Source organism: Ruditapes philippinarum, unplaced genomic scaffold, assembly GCF_026571515.1.
Source record: "Ruditapes philippinarum isolate M1 unplaced genomic scaffold, ASM2657151v2 ctg1923_1_1_1_1, whole genome shotgun sequence".
Classification (NCBI taxonomy): Eukaryota; Metazoa; Mollusca; class Bivalvia; order Venerida; family Veneridae; genus Ruditapes; species Ruditapes philippinarum.
The window spans coordinates 27455-55403 of record NW_026858983.1 but is presented as its reverse complement, the minus strand read 5'-3'; the positions used below and the strand labels follow the sequence as shown (position 1 = coordinate 55403).

The 27949-nt window shown below is 31.9% G+C and overlaps 2 protein-coding genes across 15 annotated transcripts in view; one reads left to right on the top strand and one right to left on the bottom strand.

The window, feature by feature from the left end:
• LOC132754861 (uncharacterized) overlaps positions 1 to 27949 on the bottom strand; it is a 103527-nt gene that overhangs the window by 51346 nt on the left and 24232 nt on the right. The window contains exons 1-9 of one of the 11 annotated variants that reach the window (XM_060745597.1): positions 20886 to 21248; positions 18610 to 19255; positions 18287 to 18340; positions 17541 to 18029; positions 17339 to 17395; positions 15333 to 15809; positions 14865 to 15029; positions 13523 to 13562; positions 9309 to 11146 (exon numbers count right to left, since the gene is read on the bottom strand). The exons of 6 other annotated variants lie outside the window; for them this stretch is intronic. In XM_060745597.1, coding sequence (XP_060601580.1) covers positions 10306 to 11146; positions 13523 to 13562; positions 14865 to 15029; positions 15333 to 15809; positions 17339 to 17395; positions 17541 to 18029; positions 18287 to 18340; positions 18610 to 19255 — 2769 coding nt within the window. In that variant the 5' untranslated portion in view covers positions 20886 to 21248 and the 3' untranslated portion in view covers positions 9309 to 10305. Of the gene's footprint in view, positions 1 to 2127; positions 2425 to 9307; positions 11147 to 13044; positions 13065 to 13500; positions 13563 to 14864; positions 15030 to 15332; positions 15810 to 17338; positions 17396 to 17540; positions 18030 to 18286; positions 18341 to 18609; positions 19256 to 20885; positions 21249 to 27949 lie in introns of those variants that run through there. 4 more of the 11 variants (XM_060745609.1, XM_060745596.1, XM_060745610.1 and 1 more) reach the window with 4 other exon arrangements.
• The window catches only part of LOC132754864 (solute carrier family 12 member 8-like), a 115070-nt gene that overhangs the window by 85020 nt on the left and 2101 nt on the right, over positions 1 to 27949 (top strand). For 3 of the 4 annotated variants that reach the window (XM_060745611.1, XM_060745613.1, XM_060745612.1), the window contains one exon: positions 27781 to 27898. The exons of the other annotated variant lie outside the window; for it this stretch is intronic. In XM_060745611.1, coding sequence (XP_060601594.1) covers positions 27781 to 27898 — 118 coding nt within the window. The remainder of the gene's footprint in view (positions 1 to 27780; positions 27899 to 27949) is intronic. 4 annotated transcript variants of the gene reach the window in all.

Sequence of the window (27949 nt, the reverse complement as noted above, 5' to 3'; positions counted from 1 at the left end):
TACGTGGTACCAATTAATAAGCATGTATCAACTATGTTACACGATCACAAATACGATGCTCTATCTGTAGATCAGCACGTGACAAGGTTAATGATATGCATGGGCTATTTTTAAATTACCTCACCAAGAAGTTGAATTGCGTTCAGTAGATCTAAATATAACTCGATCATGCGTGATTAGGTAAGCAGGACCACCCTTTGAAGACGGAATACTACTACAGTCACCATTCTCTATTGTATAAAACTAATACAGACAAAAAACAATTATAAAAGAACTAACTTTTGCGTCTTGAAAAACAATTGAAACGGAACAATTTCGTTTATAATTTATTACGGTTTAAACCGATAAATCAAGGAGAAATGGAAATCCTATTTATATAAACAAACTTGGATTACCGAAGTAACTAAAATAGCTTAGATTTCCGTAATATTACTTCGTCTGATTCCGCAATATGACGGAATCGACCGAATTGTCACGATTGCAATCGGAACTACATCGGCTATTATCATTTATCCAAAGAGTGACGGAAAAGGGCGAAAAGTTGCGATTGGCACGATTGCAGCTGGTTTCCCGTTCAATCATGCACTAACAATTGGAAACAGGAAACCACCTTACCGGAACAAGTTATTCAAAACAAATGGCTTGCAGCCGTGGCTGCAAGCCAAAAAAACAAACAAGGAGAAATATTCTGCGGTTTTTATTTCTGCGGTGCTGAAACTGACCGCAGAAAACGCAGAAATAAAGTCACCGCAGAAAAAAACACTTATACGGTATAATTTAAGTGGAAAACAATGATAGATATATTTGATAACAAAATAAAGTTTACATCTGATAAATCATTCCTAGGTGCATTTAAGCATGAGAAAGAAAATTTTAATATTCCAAATGTAGCTACAAATATCGTAAGGAATTAAATCAGCTGACATTTTTATTAATATATATATATATAAGGTGATAGTGTATTAGATATAATTTAAGTGGAAAACAATAATAGATATATTTAATAGTAAAATGACATTTATATCTGGTAAATCAAATTTACGCATGAGACAGAAAATTTCGAATTTCCGTTTTGTTGCTACAAATAGAAATTATTGAAAAATTAAAATCAGCTTACAACATTGTGAAACAGTTTAATACTGTGAATATTAACAATAGACAAACCGGTAAAATATACATATATAATAAAGTGACTTATTTGCAAAAGAAAGGATAATCACTTTTGAGCAAAAACAATATGCAGTGTAACTTCCGAATTCCGAATCTAAAATCCGTTCACTTCTGAAATACGAACATTTTTCTGGGTTCCGAATGATTGTTTGGTGAAATTTGGGTTATATCAATTCAAATTAACTTCCAAAATCCGGATATTGAAATGGGGTAAGGGAATATTATACTTGTGATTGTAAAATCTTCAAATGTCAGTATCTTCCAATGATCAGTTACCATTTAACTTTACATTTTTAGGAGCTTAAAAACACTTGATTAAAGTTTGAAAGTTAAAAAAAAACTTGAAAAGAATAATTTGATGAAAAATAAAAGATTACAAGTTAATAGTAGATACTCCATGTTATATATTTAAGGATAAATTGTGATATGCTGTTGTATCAACAAAGTCAGTGATAGGTGATAATGAAATTTATAATAAAACAATTAACTTTTTAAAAGTCCTATAATTTTGCCGCTTGTTAAATCTATTCAGCCTCATTTTTTCATTATGTCTTACTTTAACAATTTTACTTGTTTAGATAACTCAGAACTTATGAATTCCGGAAACTTCCAAATTCCGAGCTTCTTTGCTAGTCTCAGAGGTGTTCGGTTTTCAGAAGTTACACTGTATTCATACATGCTTACATATTTTATGAACAATGACGAATATAATAAGTTGATGAATTTAGCAAAGAAAAAATTAAAACAAACATTTAAGAGAAATAGAAGAAACAGTGTCTATTCAATCTAGTCAAAATTTATTGACGTCCCAAAGCTTGTTTCTGAGATATTTTCGTTCTGGGACAGAATCTCGCTTTAGAGGCGAGATATTGCCCAGACACGAAAATATCACAATATCTCGTCGCGTAGTACAATTAGTTGCAAAGCCCTTGAGAAATATGATAAAATATGTTTTACCTCTTTTAACAATGATTTCCTTCTAACACTATTGATTTACTAAAAGGTACTACACTAGTCCAATTATAAAGTCTGTGTTTGAACAATGAGTCCTTTGACGAATAGTGTATAATCCGTTAATCCATTTCAGCATAGTTTTAAATAAAATAAGTTTTAGTAGATATATTTGCAGAATAATACATTGCTCAGAAAATTCATGTTTTTCAAGTGGGAGTGTTCCCTTTTAATACGTTAGTCCAATTTGTTACTAAAAACAATCCGATATTAACACACGAAGAAACATTTTCCTATGAATGAGTGATTCAAACCAGAAACCCATTTTGACTATAAATAGAAACAGATTTTGGAATTTCACAGCTAAAAATATCACGCTATACACTTATTACCGTAACGGTACACTATTTAGTAGCAAAATCCGGGGCGGTTCAGAGGGAAGTGGTTGTGCAACTTGTTAAATGTATTTTCTCAAGTTATTATCTCTTATCATTTTGGTCATCAGCCAAACATGATTTTTCTATTGAAGCTAAGAAATTAATTCTAGCAATCAAGCAATAACAAAAGTCATTTGGATATATTCCTATAATTTATTATATAAAAGAAAACCTCTTTTTTAAATTCTTTAAACTGTTTAATGATTTAGTTAAATCAATGTAATGTTACATGATAATTCTTTAAAGATCGTGTATGTTGTAATTACGGTTGTATAACACACTCAAGTGAAATGATTTATATGTGCATTATTATGCTTATAAAACAATTTCAAACATCGAATACTATGTAAAATATGTACTGCAAATATTTTTACATATTATATGTAATCATTATTGAAAAAACAAATGACTTTGCCTTTATAGGAAATACATTTTTATTACCTCCCTTTATTTACATGAAATATTTATTTCGGTAATATCTTTATAAATAATGGAACTTACAAAATTGATAAATCTTAAGTTGAGCATCATGTTTATGATATATAGAGGATATTGAATGAGTGTAAGTTCAATACTGAATTTATTGCACGAGTTGAATAAAATTTTATTTTATTTAACGAGTGCAATAAATTCAGTAATGAAGTTACACGAATTGAATATCCTATTTATCACATACCCAAAATAAAGACCGTTTAAGGTAAAATAAGAGTCATTTTTCATTGACGCTTCTATAGTATAACGCTAACATTTAGCGCGTCTTTACACTATGTTTGAATAACGCTAATTGTGTCACGTCAAAATATATGCACGGCCGTGCAATGCCATATTTACGGAGTCGCAAAATCGGCACGGGTGTGTGATAAAAAACCATACAAAATTTGTGTGACGGAGTCTTAAATAAAAACAAAAATAACGGCATGGTATAAGGAAATGTGGCTGATTACCTTTATGTTGTTTTCATATGCCATTTATCTAAATTCTTGGTGTAAGTTAAAATCCATACAACAGCCTAGATACAGACGACCATTTTGCCTATTGTTAAAAACTCATTATGATAGTGGAATATATAATTGGGCTTCTAAGATATTATTTGAGTATTTTTGTGTTCGCCTGAATTTCAAAAGATATTTGTTATCCTTATCTGTTCATCCATTCATTTAACAGAGACTGCTTGATTGCAGCTTATATTTGTTTTTTATATTGAAATACAATAAACCTTGTGTACACAATTCTGAAGTTAAAGTTAGGAATTTAAATCTCATTCATTAAAAGTTATATTTAGCGTAAAAGCTTATGATCTCGTTTATCATATTTTAAATTAGAGTGAGACTAAAAAAAGTGTTAGATCACATACTAAATACGGTATATACCAGACAAGATGCCTGAATGATTAAATCTTAAAATCTTTTCAAGCTTCTCTCTCACACAATGATTAAATCTTAAAATCTTTTAAAGCTTCCCTCTCACACAAATTTGGACTAAGAAATCATATTTATTTACAGTTATTAAATATAACATGGAAGTAAAATTTGAAGTTTTCACAAGATAACTGTGACCTTATGTTATGTTTCACTTTTCACAGATATAAACAACCCTATTATCACAGCAAGTTGTATTGTGTAAATATTGATCATCATAATGTAAATATATCGAATAAAAATATGTTTAAACCAAGTTAAACAGCTTGATGCAGGTAGACCTTTCTAAATGTCAGTTTTTTAACCGGATTACCTATATATTTGCTTCTTTTTTGTCTCTTTAGTATCAACATAATTTTCAATGATCATAATTCATAATTTCCTATGCAGCAATCGATTGCAGAAGGGATCTACTTGCAATTAGTTAACAGGAGTGTTCAAAATTTAAGTTAATACTTACAGAATAAAACGTTAAAACGGTTCAAAATAACAGCATCATAAATATTGCAAAAACTTTACTCATATGATTTTTTGTCACAAAAGACATATATTAATCATCTAGTTCCATATAAATGTACATGCCGTACTTGTGGCGAAATTTTTTCTTTTAATGACATTTTATTAAACAAAAGCCCAAACTTCAAAGTGCGGAGAGTAGCCTTAAAAGTCTAGAATTCATATTTTCACACTGACTTATAAATGATAATGAATGAAAATTGTCGCCAAAAAGGCGATATTTATCTATTTTATAACCATGAAGCAAGCAAGCGTCTATAAGTTTTGCTTCATGGACACTGTAGTGAGATAAATCCTTGATATTGTATTTGCATTAAATTACAAGTATAGCTGAATTTAACTTCTGTAATTGGATGAAATACAAAGATGTATAAGGTAAGATATCATTACTTTATAAAAAAAATTATTACACTTTTTCAATCTACTTTGTGAAATACTGGTAATAATTCTTTTTCAAAAAATGGTAATAATATTCTTATTTGTACTGATGGGCTTTCTATTCAGGGTTGATATTCCAGTGTTCCGGAAAAGTAGTATCAGGTTTGGAATTATGGAATAATGATGCTGACTGTTAATGTGACATTATGCTCAGTTGACCTTCACCTGTTCACTCACTATATACTTTAGGATGGACATATTGTCACTTTGTTTGAAATTAAAAAATTGTTGCATTCTTATGTAATTTTGTATTTGTGTAGTGGTAAACAGAGCTAAGAGGAAGTAATTGTTGCTCCCACAACTCCAGCAGTTACCGCCCTTGCTGCACAGCTTACAGAAGACAATGAAGATTTTGCTGGTAGGGGGCGCTATCACCAATCAGAAGTAGTACAGGGAGAGAACTTTGATGATTATGATGATGACAGTGAGAGTTAGCTTTCCTGTCTAAGGATGAACTTTAAATTTACATTCTTGGAAACTTAAGCTTGGTAATTTATGTTGACACAGAATTCAAATGTTTCTTGCCAAAGCTTTTGAATTGTCAAGGGAGAGAATTCCCATTGGAAGAAAGGTTAGAGTTAGTGTTCATGACTGTCAATGATATGTTCATTATAATGTTGTTAAAAGAGATAAATGTAAACTAACATTAGATAGTAAGCAAGCATTCCTGATTATATTTTACAAGTTTAAGCTTGACTGAACGATTTAGAGTTATCACACTGATTTGATTAGATTTCTGGTTAAAGTTTTTGTGCCGTAGAATATTCATTACTATCCTGGCTTCTTATGTTTTCGACGGTGCAAGGATTTACTGGGCTATATAACTATTAAATGTCTTTGCAATCATAAAATTGATGTGTTGCACTACTAAGTATTCAATTCGACATAAAAACACCAACTTTCAAACAAAAATAACAAACATTTACCGGTAAAGGTCAACAAACTGACTGCAACCCAACTTCCACTTCCTGTCTGATGATGTCATAGTTTTCGACGGTTGTGATTGGCTGTTGTTATATGGTACAGTTAGTGTCCAAAAGTTATAATAAAATGTCAAACTCTAAAATTTTAACATTGAACAAACAAGTTAAATGTTTTTTTTTCTCGTTTTTTTTTAGCATTTAAATTTTTTTTATAAAAGAACACAACACTATGCTGCTATGTGTGTTTAACTACTCCTCTTCTGTGCACCTAGGGCACAGGAAGGGGTCATTCCTCCTCAGGACTTTAACTGGGGAACAGAAACTTAAATGGACCCATTTGTCACATTTATCACAACACCCCCAGGAAATTAATGTGAGACTAACACAGTATTTTAAGTCTGCTGGGGTATGTCTATTACAAACAGAACACTTTTCAGTATCTTGTCCATCATCAGAGTCAGAAATATCTGAAGCTGGCAATTCAACATTCCTGTGTCTATTTAAACCTGAGGTACTAGGCTGTGGTGATAAAGTTACAGCAGATTTTTTTTTTCTGGACTTTCTTTGCTTTTTAGAGACAGTTGGCTTAGGCTTTGGCTGTTTCTGTTGTGCAATATGATCTTTCATATTATCATACACAGAGTCCTCTGTTATTGCTCTCCCACCCACTACTTTGCTAAGTGTCTTACGAACTTTTGAAACAGTTACGTTCTGTAAGATTTGTCCACCTCTTTTCTCAAGGAATAATCTAGCATCTGCTGTAACAGGTTCCTCAATTTGGTCAGCTTCATCATGCTTATCTTTAGCAACATCAATACATGCATTTGTTTCATTACTGGATTGGAATGATAAGGACGGAGCAATAGCTGCATCACTGATGACACTAGAGTTAAATGGAAAAATTCCACAACGCTTGAAAGCTGATTGAATGTTTATAGGTGTTAGTGTAGCAGTGTAGACTTTACTTGCAATCTTGCTTACCTCATTGCGTGTAACAACGCGACCCCCTGACTCTCGCAGATACTGGTGGCAAGCTGCATTCCAACCAATTTCAAACGGGCCAAAGCACGAAACATCCATCGGCTGTAACAAGTGGGAACAATGCGGTGGAAGAACAAACAGGATAATGTGCTGCTCTCTAGCCCATTCAACTAAACCTAGAGATACGTGGCTCTTGTGACCATCATACAATATCAGAATTGGGCTATCACTGTTTGGTTTTTTTATACTTAAGTCAAAGGCCAGCCTATCAAAAACTTATACAATGGAATTTATTTGTATTGATTTTGTAGTGGTAAACACTAAGGAATTTATTTTTATTAAAGAAAATGAGATCTTAATTCAGAAGTAGTAGGAGAGAATTGTATGATTTGTTGAGGAGAGTTAGTTTCTGTAAGATAACAATTTTACATTTATTGCTATCGATTTTTTACACAGTTCAAATTTCCATTTGTTTCGGGGTTAGGAAAAGGTTATAGGTCATGTGTCCAGGTTTATGTTTATTTGAGTGTAAAGGAGCTAAGTAAACTCACCATTAGATCACAGTAAGGAATTCCATAATTTTTACGTACTGATGAACATGAGAGTATCCACGAAAATTTTTAAAGTACGCAACAGATATATTTCAAGAATTTATTTCATACTTATATGTACATCTATATGTTTCTTATGATGCCCTTATCATATATGACAATATAACAAGATTGGTTAAGTGAAACCCATATATTAAAGAATAAACTAATGAAAGGAATGGGCTGAAACTTCGCAATCTTATTCAAAAGCATAATAGGAGGTCACCTTCTAAGGCCAATAACATTAAGGTTTGACAGAAATTATAGCCCGTTTTGAACTTGAAAAAACAACTACCTGATCAAGGCTCTTGTTTTAATGAAGCAATGACAATAGTGGAACACACTGTCCTACTGACAGCCCATTTATCATTAATAATTATTTAAATAAAATCTAATGTGGTTAAGTGTCATGTTATAATTCTTTTAACTTTGATATTGTAATCATGTTATTTTACTGAAGTTGTTAGGGTTGAAGCCAAAATTTTGTAGTTTTGCAGGAGATAGTGCAATATATATATAAAGTGTATATTTCTTGTGTGTACAGTTGATATGTTGTGATGTGGTATAGTTAATGTTCAAGTTGTGATATTTACTTTAAGTTATTTTAGTTATATGTTAGTGAAATTGTTAGAAAAGGAAATATTCTTTTTCCAAATGTTTTAGCTCAACTATTTGTAGAATAGAGGATCTATTTCAGAACACCCATTGCTTATGCGTCTACGTGACTGTTGGTTTAAATTTGAGGCCAAGTTGATATTTCGTTTTAAGACTTTTTAAACCACTGGTGGTATTCAACTAAAACTTCACACATCTGTAGAAATATTATTGTAGATCACCAAAACAAAACCCATTGATTTTAGCATGATACTTGACAGAATTATATTTATTTACTGCTTAAAATAAATTTGGAAGATCATTATCTGGAATTGGTTCAGATGTTAATCCAAACAATTCCTTTTTTACTATTTTGTTTTAGCTCGACATGACAGAACTGGAAATATTTGGCAACTGGAAATATTTGGCTGACTTTTAATATATCCATTTTAATTTTTAAGGGGGCTATTTTGTTCAGATTAGAAATTTTTATCGCCATTTGTTAAAGGGACTCAACTGAGGTAGAACTGAAAATATCGTTTTAGACTTTTATATCATTTCATGTAGGTCTATAATAATAGCTAATGTGTAAAATTTGAGATTATTAGCTCACTCCGGATTTACCGGAATAACTGTTTTTAATGCGAAAAATGATCTTAAAACGCTTTTTACTCTTTACGGGCCAACACACACACACACACACACACACACACACACACACACACACACACACACACACACACACACACTACATATTGACTTTTAACTTAATTCTGAGTAAATTTCAAATGATCTTTTATCATGTTTTCCCTTTTAAGTGACCAGATTGATCCTTTTCTGATTTTCAAATTTAAAGTTTGAAAGCTGTTGAACATCAGGGGAGTTCCGTTAAAGACGTTTCCCGGAGTTTTCGTATAGACATATAGATATATAACAAAAACATTTTAAACGGAAAAAAATGGGGTCAAGATTCTCATTTTTTAGTTATCTGCCCTTGAATTGGACTTTTTCGTTAAATTCAAGGGCAGATAATTAAGCTAAACAAAACATTTTCCTTCTTCTTATTTTCATAAAGCTTACCTTTGTCTCAGTCAATATGCAAAGTTTCAGGAGCAAATTTAGAGTGGATAGTTTTTTTCCCCCACTTTTTCTCTTAACCTGTGCATTTTTTCTTTAAAAAATGGCTTATTTTTTATGAATTTAATGTACCTTTATTTGCATTGAAAAAAATTAACAGAAATGATATAAGGAATTGCATGTAACTATGTATTGTATTCAACAATAAAAAGAAAAACATTATCCAGAAGTGAAAACAAGAATTTATTTACGTACGTATAAGTTATCTGCCCTTTAAATGACCTCAGAAATTCTGATTCAGGGGCAGATAACACAAAAACGTGAACGGTGACCCCAATTTTTTCCGCTGAAAACGTTTCTGTTATCATATTCTAATGGCAGGCCAAGTTCACAGAAATTTTATTAAACAGTTTTAATTTTGCTTATATGTCTATATGAAAACTCCTGAAAACGTCATTAAAGGAAATTTGTGCGACCAACTGTTTTTGGCTAAACTTATATGTAATCAAATAATCAATCACTTCTTATAAACAAACGTCATATGACTGGGTAGTAATAAAAAAAGAAAATTTATTAAATGTAAGCTGATTTTATTTACTTGATCCAACAAACACAAACATGTTCAATGTATAAATACTAATGACATATGAATACAAATATTGAATATGTGAAGCAAAATATAATATATTTACATGCGATATGTAGAGAACATATAGAACATATTTTCTATATGTGTAAAGGATCTTTAAGACACCATGTAAAATTCCTGATTAAAATACTGCATAATTATATATAATGATACAAACATTATTGTTATTATTGTACGATATTGTTGGTATTGTACTTATTTATTTACTTGTATTATACCGTATTATTTGACATGTTGATAACATTATTTTGAATAAAATATCATCAAAAATATCCAAACAATTTGTTTTTTCAAAATAATACTAAAATAATCATTAAGATTTACATTTCTTACATGTAAAGGAAGACATATGATGTGTCTTATTAAACAAATTAAATTCTTATGCTGTATTTCAAATTATCAAAGTCAAAGTTTATAAACATATCTTTTGCGTTATGTATAATTGTAACTATACATTATGCCAGTGAAAATAAAGTGTTTAAATATTTAAAAAATCTTAACATTATTTAATTGTCCATAATATGATCACGGCATCCTATTTATTCATCTTGTTTGAGTTTCTCATTGTTTCCTCATTTTAAAGACTGTAATTTTGTTTGACCACCCTGTTGCTATCAGAGCTTTATTTTTCCTGTCAAATGTTAATGAATATGGCCATATAATTCCAGATACGTTTGTTATGGCTTGAAGTATAGTTCTACCATCTTCACTTATTTGAGTAATATTCCCATTATTGCACATAACATAAATATAACCTTGATCATCTACACAAACTCCACATGACCATTTTGTACCTAGATTGTTTAATGTAAATAAAGAGTTACCATTGTTGTCAATGGTAACAAGCTGAATACGACTTGGTAGGTATAACTTACTTCCATCATTACTCACAGTTATAATCTTATATGCAATTACACCACTATATCTAGATGAATAAATCATCTGCTGCTTTATACCATCCGTACTATAACTATAAACAGAACCATAATCATCTCTAACATACATCTGATCACCATGACAAGCCAGACCATAACACTCATGATCTGTATCAATGGATCTTATCAGTTTCATACTATGTTTAGTATCAACAAACTGAAGTTTCAACCACAGTGATACAACAGCTACATTATCCCCGACATAGCAAACATCATATGGTTGATCAGGAAGATCACACACACACTTTACATTATACATGTTATCAAGTTTCTTTAATTTTTGATTAATGTTATCTGTAAGCAGAATTTCTCCTGAAGGTAGTAAACAACTTCCATTAATGAAACAATTTTTACTATCAGCATTGATCTTGATGTTTATTTCACGTTTCTCTTCGACTGACCATAAACCTGTCAACATTGACTTCGATCTCTTTACACTCAAATCAGTTGTCTCGGTCGGCAACTCACTGAAATAGGACATATATAAATAAATTTTTAAAGCGTTATAAATTTTTTTTTTTTTGGGGGGGGGATTGAAAAAAAGATCAAATGTGTAAAGTAAAATAAACAAATATTGAGCAGTGATATTTTTTATTTAAAACATGTTTTCGCAGGAAATGTTTTAATTCAATATTGCAGTTTTATTAAAGACTTTTAGATAAAGTGATATAAAGAGCAAACATTTAATGATTTATTGATAAAACTGCTCTAAATAAAAAATAAAACTTATGTCTTTATAAGGACAAAAACGATAAAAATAAATAAATTAAAAAATCGTTTTATTTAATATTTGTCTGCAGTAAATACATAGCATTTAGCTAGTCAAATTCATTTATTTAAATGTTCCATCGGAACACCCTCAATATACACAATATAATTTTTACTATTATAAAGTTTCAATTCAAAATTGATATACAAATATAATTATATTTGAATATTTGTAAACAACTGAAGTAATTTGTGTATTAAAGTATTGAAGAAATAACACATTTATTAAACAAAGAGAATGTATATAAACTGGTTTTCCCTTAATATGAGATAAAATTTACTTGATGTATGAGGAGTTATAAAAATACGAAGTAACTTCTGCATTTGACGTCAGAAAGCTTTAAATTGCTGGTATTTTTAAGCTTTATATTATTAAATCAGGTAGGAAGACTGAAAATTAATACCTAAAGGTAAAATTCACTAATTAATGCGATAATGCACAATAAGCACAATAAGCAAATGAATGGTCCGGAGAAACTAAATGTTTTAAGATAAATATTAATGTTTATTTTGGTTAATCGCATGGAGGATATTGAATGAGTGTTGATTAAATCACATTTTCTTTTTCTGGCTAGTATTATATTGTTTAATTATTTGAGTTCAATAATTGGCGAGAATAATATTGTTTTATTCAACGAGTAAATTCTTTAATTTAGCATTGAATGTGCATGAATATATTTTTTTTGTCACACTAATAAAAAGAGTCTTTTTTTCCGTTGAAGCGCCTATGTAACGCTAACACGTGTGCTGTGTTTATAAATGTAATGCAAATAATGTCGCATCATAGTGTAGTGTTATTACATAATTAAATTAAGAATTGTATTGTCAAAAAAAAAGAAAAATGTAGATGATCAACAGAAAATTAAAGTTTTTTTTATTAATACCAATTTATTTTTCATCTTGTAGCTGACATGAAAATATTTTTTTATACCATTCGATGATTTTTTTGAAAGCAACATGTTCATGTATGAATAAAATAAGCATACAAGTTACTGAATTCATAATTGCCTCTCATGTATTATGTTAAAAAATTGACGAACGACTAGCAATAAGTGACACACGTATAACTGTAATTTGTGTCTAATGTACGGGTCCTTTCGAATAGCCACTTCATTTACAAATTATGTCGTCGTAAGTGATGTTGTGAAATTAAATAGAAAAAAATCGTTGTCGCACCATCCATTTTATCATAAAAATGGGTAGCATATTGTCTATCCTACATTGGTACTAACACAAACATTTTTTTGCAGGCACAAGGATTATATTATATATTATTGTATTATAAATTTGTTATAAATATTTTGACATGTTATATGACCGTATATAAAACGTTTGCCTAGCGGCTCGGGTTATACATACCCGTTTATATAGGGCCATCAATGTCAAAGCTCTTTATAGATAATAGTGTAAATGTTAGCGTTGTCTACTATAGGCGCGTCAATGAAAAATGATCATTTTGCTTTTTTTTTGGTACGTTATAAATAGAACAATTTATTAGTGTAGTTGATCGGGCTCGTGCAATAAAAAATGTCATGCTTGCCACAGACTGGCATAGTATACTTTTATATTCAACTCATTCAATAAATATAGTACTCACCTGCACTCATTCGGTATCCTCTATATATGAAAATTGATGATAGTTTTTATTTTATAAGGGAGAGCCAAGATATTTTCTGATATGTATTTCATTTCATGAATTTTAGATAAAGTGAAATCAGAAAAGTAACAACTATTTACTGTCTTTAACATGATAATGTTTTATACTGGGAAATATATATATTAATTTAAACTGAACGCTTCCAGATGAGCCAAAATATTTCAAGAAAATCAATATTATATCAATAAAGAGGAAAGTCTAAATAACGACAAATAGGTATGTTTTCGTGTCTTCGACTTTCGGGGCGAAAACACGAAATGGCAGAAATCAGCAACCATACATATGAGACACCGCTATTTTCAGTAACATTTACGGATTATTCTATATGGCTAGTGAGAAATATAGGTACAGGTATAATACAGGAGATAGGTATCAAATAGCTAAACAGGGACTGACAAAGAATGTTTTCATATTGTACCTTTGTAATCCTCTTTTCAACTGCATCGGATTTTGTATTCCTGAAATGAAATGTTCATGTACATATATTTTGAGGGTAATAAATAAGGGTAATTCTATGCCTTCCTTAATGATAATAATGGTTTGAATCGACAAGTGAATATGTTTAATTGAAAGTGATTGATTAAATTCAAGTAGACAAGGATGAATATAACTTAACTCTGTGGACAATAACTGCATTTTAAATTCACCAATTCACCACTATTATGCATTTATGTAAAAAGAAATAACAACAAATAAATCAATAGAACATAGAAGGACAATATTTTTCTTATAAAGGGTTATATCTGCGTGTAAAATTGTAGACATTCAGAAATAAAGAGATACATATTTAAACCAAGAACAATGGCGAAGACGTTGGGGCGTGAAGATCTTCACTTCTTATTTAATGCATCACTCCTTAATGTCTTATATGTACTTATTAGGCTTAACAATTATACTTTTTTTACTTTAAAGGGATATTCAGGCAAAATAATGCTAAAAATATTAAAATGGTCTTATGTACTCAAATCACGCTAAAATGATTTTCTGGAAGTTTCAGGTTGAATTTCTGTTTAAATTCTATATATTTTGGGTTTGAAGCGTAAATATATCTATATATATTGAACAAATTTAAGACGTCAGTAGAATCACAAAATAGTTTAAAACAAGTCAGGTGACTTGAACAAACCTCTATAGTTACAATAACAGATATTGTGGATATTGTATGATTGAAAAATCCTAAGTCATTCATTTGACATGTTTTTTAACGTTTAAAGAGTTTTCCAGAATTCACTTTGACAACCATTGTGAAATGCTAGCGCTCTAACCTGACCCACGCGGGTCAAGTTAGGAAACCACCATTTTATTCTTTATATGGAGAAAAGTTTTGTTCCTTTGACTGTCTAAAGTATTCATTTTGAGGGCATTTACAGAATAATGAATGAAAAATTAAAAACTAAGAAATGAAAATTTTGCCTGTGTCTCCCTTTAAGAGTAAAAGGTATCGTTCAAACAAAGCCAAATTACAAAAGAAAGTGGAATACTTTAGGTATTATGAGATGAAACGATCTGGTGTTTTAGTTTAATAACTAAATTAGCTGTAGTGTTATGTTTGAAATTTAAAAAAAATGACGGACTATAAAACGAACAGATGAAAGTATAAACAGTCAGATTAACAGCACCAAAGCTATATACAGCTGTTTCTGTTCCGCTGCCTTCTGAGATGATTAATAGTAGTTTATTATCATAATTACTGTTTTGAATATTAATTTTATTGATATAAATGATAAGTAATTAAGACAAACATTCCCTTTATGCTCTACCTAGAAGTGACGTATTTTCTGTAGAAATCGGTAGCAAGATTGGCCCTTGTGACGGTACCACTGACAATGGTGGTGGGTAGTTCTTAGACTGTGTGGTATTTGGTATGGTGCCTATAGAATGATCTGTAGTGACTATCGGTCCATACATATGTCCATGTTCTAGTCCTACGTTTAAGAGAAAATGAGAAATGCATACCATCTTCAATACAAACACCATAATGTATATCTTTAAAGAATATTAAATTACTATAAACTATACAAGAAACCTGACAATTGTCAAAATATATGCCTTCAATTCCGCCATAATCAATATAAGTGACAATTATTTAATATGTATATTTTTCAATCTTCATCTTGACATGTCATAACAGGTCACAGATGTAGTAACTTAATGATTAGATAAAAATGAGTATTGAAAGCAATACAACGATGTTACGATATTTACACTACGCGATAGGCTCAACTTACGTTCAGTAACCTCTGATTTTATGACAGTTGTTTGTAAAGGTATTTCCACCACGTGGTCAAGAATGGCATGCCGTCCAATTTCGTTGATACATTTTTCTAGATTACCCTTTTCACATGTTATTACCACGTTAAAATTCTCTGCTATAACTGCTCTGTACAGGTGATCAAACATGTTGTACCATTTGTATACACCATTTTCTTCGTAACGATATTTTCCCGCAAACTCATCAATTATCACTAAGCAGATGTTTGTAAGGTCAATGTAATTGACATCGTTAGGCTCCTTGAGAAGTAAACATTGGGATGATTCATAAGCAGATGCCAACGCAACAGCTACAGAAGTTTTACCAGATTTCTTATGTCCTGTTAATACTACCGCTTTACCTGTCTTGAACTTCTCTTTCGCTGTCTTGAGAACATTCGCATCCACTTGAAGGCTAAATACCTGATATTCCCTCAAAAAATTCTTCGTCATCACTTAAAATATAAAAAAAAATAGCAAGCGTACCATTGGCAAAAACACACCATTAAAATTCATCATGGTAAACAGTCTCATAAAAAGATGAAAAAATAGTCGATTCTCACTTGAATTTCGACCTCTGTATGTGGCATTGACCTTGGCCATAGGGACCTAAAGTGTACACAGCACATTATGCCTTACAATGTGAACATTTGCAACAAGTTAACAGTGGAATTTTTGATTACAGGGGACCTCTAAGTGTGACCTATGACTAAGATACTGCTTCATATCAAGTAGTAGAAATACTAAGATCTCTTCATACGTGTAAAAGATATACTCCGGAAAAAATCTTAACACTAAATCATTTTTAGTGACATTGATCTGCATATGATTGTCATTCTCAGTAATGCGATTGTAAACATATATGGTATAATCCCTCATTCAAGTTTCAAAATGCTGTATATACACAATTTCTTTCTGAGTGTGACCTGGACCAGTCTGCTTCATTCACGCAAACCCATTTAGCAAATAATCTGGTTATGCATGTAAATATCTCACAGAGTCATTTATAATTAAATAGATATATTGAATAAATATATTCTTCCTTGTCTTTACACTTTTCATCTCTATTTATTGATAATAAATCCCATAGCCTCATTATCATTACTCATTTATCATACACTTACTATAATAACTAAACCATGGTGATATGCCTCAACATTTCGCTCGTAATTTACCGCCACGCATGCGCACGACAGATGTGATATACAGTTGCTTATGTAAAAACGTTACATCTGAATTTGTGATTCCTTTTTTTATTATTTCGCTTTCTCGGTGTGATTTGCAGGTAATTACAAAATTAAGTGTATTGATGTATGTTCATTCTTCATTTTCTCATTCATCGTTTGTTTCATTATTTTCAAAGTTTTGCATGTTTATAGAATGCACTGTTGATTTAAAACACAATTATTTATATAAAAACATAATATCTGACTTTGTGATTCTTTATTTTATTATTTTGCTGCGTTTTACTGTTTTGTAATCCCATCATAGAAGAGACCCTACGAAATCCTCAGACTAATGTAGAATGTAACATATGCTCTGGACAAAATCTGTCTATTTTATTTCTTTGGTGACATTGACCTTTCATATTTTGACCTTGATTTTGTTGGCAATACCAAGTCTCATTATTTTGATCCCTTAAAAACTAGGTATCCATAGACACGGTTTTATATATTTAAGAGACATTTTTGCGCACAATTCTCAGCATCATAATGTTGTAAAACACTTATGCTAAATTATTTCAAAATCTTGCAATGCATGTAGAAATTTAGCTACCGGTATGGTTTTCTTTCTGACCTCTAAGTGTGACATTAGAGATCTGGTTCATGCGCGTTAAACTATGTCTTTTGGAGATCAACATCTGTATATTATTATACCTAAATCTCCTCATGTGTGTCGAATATATGATCCAGATTAAACTGTGCGCCAGCCTCTCTCCCATCCAATAGATCTTAGTAAAAAAGTAAAAAACAAAGCAACTTACCTACCAAATTTTTGGATACAAAAGACGATTGTGCGTATTGATTTAGACTTCCACAACCTGAAATGATAAATGGTTCTGGTTTGTGAAAATCAAACCCATTGAGCAATAAGATAACAATTTCTCACTCGAAATATTGATAGGAATGATTTACAAATACATGTATGTTATATTTCATCAAACGATTGTATAACAAATAATTTACCTATAATAAGGTCAGCCGGTTGACTTGCACTTGTATCAGTAAACACCTTCACCACTTCGTCTAAGATTTCATGGTCATGACGCATTTTACACTCTTGCAATATCTTAAGGTCTGTTACCATGACAATGTCCAAGGCTTTATCGCCATTATCACTCTTTGTTGAATGCTTCATGCTTGTAAATATATCTTCCATGGCTTTTGCTTTGCTTTCATCATAAGAAATTCTTCCAAAAGGATCTTTACATAAAACCAAGTCTACATCTTCAGGGTCAATGTGCCGCCAATCAGACGACGTGTGCATTTCTACGCTTCGTTTGTGATTATAGTCCATCCCTTTTACTGCTGCAAGAGCGGTCTCAAAGTAACGGCTATTGTTGCATCCGGTTACAACCACGTGATGGCAATCTCTCAGGTTAGTTCGAATGTCTGTCACTTCATTTGGTGGGTTGAAATCGTCGGTTAGTTCTTTCATCGTTGACTCAAATCCCGCTAACAAGTAGAAAATGATTGTATGCACAAAACGCTCTCGTGAAAAATATAATTAGAAAAAAAATAACGAACGTACCTTGTATTTACTTTTATTTGATCAAAGATATCTTGTTATATATATTGTGATTTGATATATTAGATCGGACCAGATGAGAATACATTATCAGATTTGAAGAAAATACAAATGTCCCCGTTGAACGTTGAAAAGGAATGTAGATATTACTATTCGTAAGTTGTTTCTTTATTTACAAACCTACCTTGTAGCCGTGCCAGAATATCATCAGCAACTTTTATCCTTTTATTTTTGTCCCCTGAAGTAAAATATATTCCACTTCCAATAAACCGAAACAATGTCGAAAATAAGTAACAAATAAAAGTACATATACTATTTTAAGATTTGTGTGCAAATTTTCTTCGAATATAAAAACGAAAGGACAGATATCACTTTGAAAAGTTTCAATAATTTCACTTAGCATATCATATCAAATGTTAGTGTTGATGATACATAAGAATAAATACTTTGACAACAAAAAACATGGCAATATAAACCTTAAATTAATGTTTGATTACTGTAACTTACCTGAAGGTCCTGGTTTCTGGACCGTCACTTGTCTGAGAATGAAAGTTGTTTCTTCGGCATTTGCATGCACTTCATTCAAGCAGTCTAATAACTGCTTAGATGTTTCTTCATGCCAAATCCGTTGACAATCACTGAGATTCGGTAGATGATTACATTTAACCTCATTTATTTTTCTTTGTAAGGATGCCTCGTCATTTGTATCAAGCGCATTCTTTGCTAAAAGCCTAACAGAAGAGTCCAATCGTCCCCAATAATCATCGAAGTCATCATTTGAAATATTGCCAGTATTTGGGTGATGCTGCAACTTATTCCGAATCCATGGAATTTCAATTTCCAAAGCGAAGATTTCAAGTGGCTGCAGGCGTGTGGCAAAAAGTTCTCTTATTAATATTACCAGTATTGATACGTCCCATTGGTTTTCATCAGCGGTGCCGTGACTAGGATACAATAAATCATACTGATATCTCCTGATCTTTTTATGCTGCAATAACTGATTCACATCTCGATGTCTTTGACCAAGATATGCATTAACTGATGTAGAAGTGTTTCCAGCATCAGCTTTTGCAAGTTTGACGAAATATTTCCTTAATACGTCAGCACAAATATCTACCACAAAGCAAACCAGTCTATAATATTTATCTGCCATCTGTAAAGGGAACAAGTAACAAGGAAAGCCATTATATATATTTGTATATTTTTATACAAATAACATTATTTGTTTCAACATTAAATGTTTCAGTATTTTTGTAAAAAATAGTACATTTTTGTGTATGGGTTAATTTTAGTTCACTTTACGCAAAAGTTATACAAAATTTGATAAATATCAATCAAATGGTATGCAAATGTAACTTAAAAGTATATTATAAAATTCTATCACGACCCGAATTTTTCACTATTGAACATAGAAGAACCGAAAGTTTGTGTTATTATGCAATAAAAAGGTACGGAAACAAATCAGGCGCAATTAAGCTTAATATCAGTATGGCAGCATTTATTTGTTAATGTCGAGTTAGAATCGAAATAGTATATCCATTATAAATTTATTCTCCTAAAATCCCTAACATCGAGGTACTGACATGTTATTGAGCATGCGCAATGTGCATATATTATAAACTAGCTAATCAGCTTAAAAAGTTTATAAATAAATTTGTTGATATAACAGTAATGTCTTAATATTCACCTTATGCTACGGTATCTTTTAATGACATTTTTCATGAGGAAAAAAATAGTGATATGTATAATGTGGATAAATCTAATAACTATATCAGACTAAATTTCTCGACAAAGTACACTTTGACCAATTTTTATATAAATTTGTATTTTATTATGATATAACATTAATCTCTTTTAATTTGTTTTTCATTATGTTTTAACGTTAAATTTTCTCAATATCTGTCCGGTTCATACATAAGTATTTTATACGTTACAGTGAAATTAAATCGAATATATTTATTATTGTTCTATGTTATATCTGAAGTCATGTTTTGCATGAGAAATTATCAAATATGGTAATTGTAATGAGTAGCGGTTTATATATAAACAGGGTAGTAACGTGTTAAAGTCACTTTGAGGTCAGATACAGGCAGTTAAATTAAACTAGTTAGTTTAGTTTCCCCACCCACCCTCCCATTTTTAAAGATTACTGTTTTGATTCTTAGGAATATGGTTAAAATAAAGTTTTGATTTAACAACAACAACAACAACAACAACAGTTTATTTGCATACATGTTTTAACAACATAAGAGCTATATACATGTAAAAATGTACAGTGCTTCAAGTTTAACTAACAGCTTCGTAGTATGAGAAACAGAGCGCAACTTGTAAGCTGGAAAACCATTTTCACTATAAATAGATACAGCTATGGGAATTTTACAGCTAAATATATCACACTATACACTAAAAAACCATTTCTAAAAATAGCCAATTGAATTACGTGTAAGATAAAATAGGGAAAACATTGGTTGATAAATAAGGTCATAGCATATTGAATATAATTTAAGTGGAAAACAATGATAGATATATTATCAAAATAATGTTCATTCCTAGGTGCATTTAAGCATGAGAAAGAAAATCTTGAAATTCCAAATGTAGCTACAAATATCGTAATGATTTAATGCAGCTGACAACTTTGAGAAACAGTTCAATACTGCTACTTTTAACAATAGACACATCGGTGAAATATTCAGGTATAGTTAAGACTGTTTGCAAAAAATAGAAGAAACAGTTTATATTACATCTTGTAAATCCCAAGAGAAATATGATAAAATAGGTTTTACCTTCTTCTAACACTGATTTCCTTTTATCATTATTGCTCTACTGAAAGTACCACACTAGTCGAATGAATTTGTCTGTCTTACAAACGATCAATCCATTGACAAGGTGTTCAGAATAGTGTGTAATCCGTAAACCCATTTTCAACAATTTTACATTTGTAGACTTAGAAAATTAAACTTCAGTAGTTTTGCAAAATAATTTATAGTTCAGAAAATGCCTGCGGAAGTTTTCCCTGTAAAATACACTGCTTTACTGAGGAGAAAATTACAAATCCAATGTCTTAATACAAGCAATCCAATATAAAACACGTCAAGAAAAAAAAATGTACCAGTCTCCGAGGTGATAAACCAGAAACCCATTTTGACTATAAATAGATTTTGGAATTTCACAGTTAAAATATCTTGTATTAAAGTACACTTTTTCAAGACTTATAATAAAATACGAATGACAATTTGTTATAAATATACAGACATAAGTACTATTAAACAACAATTTGAATTGCCTGAATTTTATGCCAGTACTAACATTTAAATTGTAAAATATGCCTTGTTTTATTATCATTTTGTTGGTGTACTGTGGCTGGCTTGCTTGTATCCCCATTACTTATGTCCGGACTGTAATTTTGTCATAAATTGAGGGATTTTGAAATAACTTGGCACAAATTTCTACCACATCAAGCCGATGTGTCGCATCCAGGAACCTTGTCCCTACCTCAAAGGTCAAGGTCACGCTTTCATTTTGAATTTTATTATTATCACAATTAGTGTCCGGATGGCTATTTTGTCATGCATCTAATGATTTTAAAATAATTGGGCATAAATCTCTACAACATCAGACAATGTGTCGCGTCCAATAATCGCGTCCCTACCTCAAAGGTCAAAGTCACACTACATTTTAGAAATTCACTTTATCATTATAAGAGTTTGTTTTTATTTGTACATATTCGTGTCTGGACAGTAACTTTGTCATGCATCGAAGGATTTCTAAATAATTAGGCATAAATGTCAACCACATCGAGACGACATTATCGGGTCCAAGACCAATGTTCCTATTTTCAAGGTCAAGGTCTCACTTATAGTTCCTCAAAAAGAGTTTGAAGATACACATTCATGCCCTGACTGTAACTTTGACATGCATAGAAGGATTTTGAAATAACTTGTTAGAAATGTCTACCACATGAAGACAATGTGTCGCGTCTAAGGCTCATGTCCGTTCGTTGTCAATGTGTCTCCACTTACACAACAATCATGTCCGGACTGTAACTTTTTCATGCACTGAGGGATTTTGAAATAACTTGGCACAAATGTGTAACTCATGACAACATTCTGTTTCGTCTAAAAACCACATCCCTTCTTCAAAGGTCAAAGTCACACTTATATTTTGAAGGTTCACGTTATCACAATTATAGAGTGTAATTTCACACATTCATGTCCGGACTTTAACTTTGTCATGCATTGAAGAGTTAAAAAATAACTTTGCACAAATGTCTACCACATCATGATGACATGTTGTGTGTTCCTTCCTCCAATGTCAAGGTCATTCTAAAAGTTTGAAGGTCATTATGCTCATAAGAAGAGTTTGAAGGTAAGTTTCATAAAGTTTCCATACTGTAACACTGTCATGCCTTTAAGGATTTTATAATAACTTGGCATAAATGCCTACCACATCAAGATGATTGTCGCATCCAAGACCCTTGTCCCAAGGTGTTAAGTTTGCTGTAAATAGCACTTCATTTCACAAGAACAGTATTTAGCAATTAGTTTCTTTCATTCTCTTATATACAGTATCTGTTCTGACGGAAAAGTTGCAATTCCCAATTAAACTAAATTTGCCTTTTCTTTACTTTTTCAGCGTGGACCAAACAAAGTCCCTATATATTCTCTAGTGCTAATTACCCTAGTTGTTCTATTGTTTGTTCTGGTTGGAGACGTGAACACTTTAGCTCCTATAGTCACAACAGCATTCATGATGTCATACGCTGCTGTAAATTACTCTTATTTTGCTCTTGCCATGAGTTACGATCATAGGCAAGCACGTGATCTACGATTCGGTGTTCAGGATAAATCACGAAGAAAAAGCACAGACATTAGTGGGTATGGAGCGACAAGTGTGACCGAAAAATCGTATAAAGACTCTTTTCAGACTATACGTACTGATTTAGATAAACTATTTCCAGAGAGATTGACCCATAGAGGTCAACATCATTTAATTCATCAACAGGGCAAAGAATCTCACGGTCAGATGTCACCATCAGAGCCTGATTTTGATGCCACTCAAAGGTCAAAATCTCTAGATAATGTTTCTGAGGTCAGTGATTCGTCACAAGTGTTGCTTTGTAAGGAAGGAGGTACGTCATTGTTGTTTTTTAACATTTATATGTTTTTATTTATGCAAAATAATATGATATGAACAGTTTTAGAATGTCAAAGTAAAAACAAATGAACTGGCTAATGACAAACAATTTTTGGAATCTGTACAGGGAACCCATTCATTAGGTAGTTGTTAAAGTCCCCTGTAAAAAAAGAAAGACAAGGTTTTATTCCTGAAAATAAATGGATAACAATTTTATTTTGATAACTAATATGTTGCCATTAACTTGAACAGACGTATATTTTCAAATATTAAACACAAAATTAATATGTAATTGTTTAGAATTTATTAAATTTATCAAACAAAAATTGTTCTACACAGCCACACAAGTGGTTCTATGTAACTGCTCAGTGGTTGTTCTCAGATTGATTATAAATTCTATTCAGCTGCCAAGCAGTTCTACATAGAGCTGTCATTGATTTAGTGGAAAGGATATTTAACGATATATAACGATATATCAATATCTGATGACAAATATCAGCGATACATCGATATGTCAATAATTACATATAATTACGTGTCTGACATTTATTTCATACCTGCTTAAATGATTTTTATAAAATCGGAGTTCAGTGTCTTTTTAGCTCACCTGTCACAAAGTGACAGGGTGAGCTTATGTGATCGCTTTTCGTCCGGCGTCCGTCCGTCGTCCGTCCGTCGTCCGTCGTCCGTCCGTAAACGTTTCCTTTAAATGACATCTCCTCATAAACCACTGAGCCAATTTCATCCAAACTTCACAGGAATGTTCCTTTGGTGGTCACCTTTAAAAATTGTTCAAAGAATTTAATTCCATGCAGAACTCTGGTTGCCATGGCAACCAAAAGAAAAATCTTTAAATATCTTCTTTTAAACAACCCTAAAAGCTAGAGCTAAGATATTTAGCATGAAACATCTTCTAGTGAGTGTCTACCAAGTTTGTTCAAATAAAAGCCCTGGGGTCAAAATTGGCCCCGCCCCGGGGGTCATTGATTTTCCCTATATGCATATACTGATATAGTAAAAACTTAAAAAATCTTCTTTTAAAGAACCGTAAGAGCTAGAGCTTAGATATTTGGCACGAAACATCTTCTAGTGAATGTCTACCAAGTTTGTTCAAATAAAAGCCCTGGGATCAAAATTGACCCCGCCCCGGGGGTCATTGATTTTCCCTTTATGCATATAGTAAAAACTTAAAAAATCTTCTTTTAAAGAACCCAAAGAGCTAGAGCTAAGATATTAAGCATGAAACATGTTCTAGTGAATGTCTACCAAGTTTGTTCAAATAAAAGCCCTTGGGTCAAAATTGACCCCGCCCCAGGGGGTCATTGATTTTCCCTTTATGCATATAGTAAAAACTTAAAAAATCTTCTTTTAAAGAACCCAAAGAGCTAGAGCTAAGATATTAAGCATGAAACATCTTCTAGTGAGTGTCTACCAAGTTTGTTCAAATAAAAGCCCAGGGGTCAAAATTGACCCCGCCCCAGGGGGTCATTGATTTTCCCTATATGCATATAGAAAAAAACTTAAAAAATCTTCTTTTAAAGAACCCAAAGAGCTAGAGCTAAGATATTTAGCATGAAACATTTGCTAATGAGTGTCTACCAAGTTTGTTCAAATAAAAGCCCTGGGGTCAAAATTGGCCCCGCCCCAGGGTGTCATTGATTTTCCCTATATGCATATTGTATATGCATATAGTAAAAACTTAAAAAATCTTCTTTTAAAGAACTCAAAGAGTTAGAGCTAAGATATTTAGCATGAAACATGTTCTAATGGGTGTCTACCAAGTATGTTCAAATAAAAGCCCTGGGGTCAAAACTGGCCCAGCCCGGGGGGGTCATTGATTTTCCTTATATGTGTATAGCAAAAACTTAAAAATCTTCTTTGAAAAAACCCAAATAGCTAGAGTTTAGATATTAAGCACGAAACATCTTTAAGTAAGTATCTTTAAAGTTTGTTCAAATAAAAGCCCGGGGGTCAAAACTGGCCCTGCCCCAGGGGTGTCATTGTTTTTAACTATATGTGTATAGTAAAAACTTTAAAAATCTTCTTTTAAAAAACCCAATGAGCTAGAACTCACATGTTTAGCATGAAACATCTTTTTATTGGTGTCTACCAAGTCTGTTCAAATAAACAAATAAAAGCCCTTGGGTAAAAATTGGCCCGGGGGTGGGGGGGCTATATACAGGTGAGCGACCTCAGGGCGATCATGGCCCTCTTGTTTATTAATGCCCATTGCATTATTTTTTTACTTGTCATCATTGCTATGAAATAGTTTCATTATGTAACAACAGCATAGAGTTAGACATGGACACCTGTTTCTGTATATGTTTTAGGTTAACTTTCATAATTTCTAGACATTTAATTAATTAGTCAAAATTGTTGATTGTTTATAGATGTGTATCGATTATTGATTGACAGAAAAATATCAACAATACATCAGTATTGATTCTATCGATGACAGCTCTAGTTCAATAAATTTAGTATTGAATCTACATGAATATAATAATCTATTTATCACATAAAAGAGTCATTTTTCTTTAGCTTACATTTAGTAGTTTTATTTGTGTTTAGATCCAAGACAACCACCTAATATGGAAATTACAAAGCAACCCAGGTCATGGTACTCATTCTTATGTAACAGATGGCTGTCATTATTTGGGGTATGTATATACATGTATGTAATATTTTGTTGTGATTCGCATTTTTTACACCACAAACAGAGCAGATAATTCTACTTATAAAGAATGAAGTATGGTAAGTATTGTATTAAGTGTACTTGAGGGTGTCATAGACAGACTGTAGGCTATTCTTTAAACACAACAAAAAAACTGGGGGTCTGTACAAATCATGTGTTTAAGACTTGTGGGTTTTTTCCTAAAATATAATCTGGATAATTCCGCACTGGTTAATGACTGGTTACATCACTGTTTCCGCTACACAACCTCCCCTTGACTGGATAGAAAAAAATTGTCCTGTACAATGTTCCAGTCCACTCAAATTCCACACTGACTATTCTAGATTGACTTTGTCATAGACACTTTTATAAAAGGGACTTAACCCACACTGCAGGACTGAAATTATTTTGCTCTCTTTTTTTGAGATTTATTTACCATTTGATGTTGGTCAGGACCAATAACTTTTGTAGTGAAAAATGACCCAATAATGAAAAACGGGCCATACTTCTGTCATCCCAGGACTGAAATTATTTTTCTCTCTTTTTTGAGATTTATTTACCATTTGATGTTGGTCTGGACCAATAACTTTTGTGTAAAATTTCAGAGCGTAGTGAAAGATGACCCAATAATGAACTAGAAATGTGTCCATAGAACACGGGTGCCCCCACCGCGCCACTGTTCTGTCAATCTTTTTACTAAGTCAAAGGAAATAACTCTACAAATATTTGATAAATCCACAAGCGAAACCCCAGGTGCAAATCTAAAATATGCTGAGCAACCTGCCCATAAGGTTTAATGACTATGTCAAATCCAAGTTGAAAATTGCAAAAATTTTCTAAGTGAAGGGCAATAACTCTAAAAATACTAAATAAATCCAGACGAAAATACCTGGTGCACAACTGCACATGCTGATCAATAAAGTTACATTACTCTAGGTCAAATACTTTTTGAGTTACGTGCGACACATGTTGAAAATTGCCAAATTTTACTAAGTCAAAGCCAATAACTCTGAAAATACTAAAAATATCCACATGAAAATACCCAGGTGCACAACTATATATGCTGATCAACATTCCTGTAAAGTTTTATGACTCTAGGTCAAATATTTTTTGAGTTACATGCGACACAAGGCTGAAAATTGCAAAATTTTACTAAGTCAAGGGCAATAACTCTGAAAATACTTAATATATCCAGACGAAAATACCCAGGTGCACAACTACACATGCTGATCAACATTCCTGTAAAGTTTCATGACTCTAGGTCAAAAACTTTTTGAATTACATGCGACACAAGTTGAAAATTGCAAAATTCTACTAAGTCAAGGGCAATAACTCTGAAAATACTAAAAATATCCAGATGAAAATACCCAGGTGCACAACTACACATGCTGATCAACATTCCTGTAAAGTTTCATGACTCTAGGTCAAATACTTTTTGAGTTACATGCGACACAAAAGTGAACGGACGGACGGACAAGGGTAAATCTAAATGCCCGCCACTAACGTGGGGGCACAAAAATATTTAAATGCTAACTAAAAGGAGACTATGAATTGCACAAATATTGAATTTATTTGTATGTATTATTTTTGTGTTGTAAGTGCCAGTTTATTTCAGACAGCGTACTTTCTGTCAAAAATTATCACATTAACCAGGTCCATTTGGCCTCAGTAAATATCACATTAACAAGGGCCATATGGCCTTGTTGAAAAGCACATTAACCAGGTCTGTTGACTTTGATATTCACTTCATTATCATTCAATTATTGTTGTTTTTAATTCACATATGTATTGCTGTTGTGAAAATGACTTAACATTGCTTTGAGAATTATATAAAATAGTTTCATGTTGATAGATGTGTTTTTTCGTAAATTCAGACATTGGTGTGTGGGGTGATAATGTTTGGAACACAGTGGATTTATGCTTTAGTAGAAGTCATTGCTGCCATAGGTGTCTACATCTACATAGGCCAATCTAACCCTGGCTACTTCCCAGGTAAATCTTTATGATTTCAAGCTAGCCCTAGCTATTTTCCAGGTAAATCTT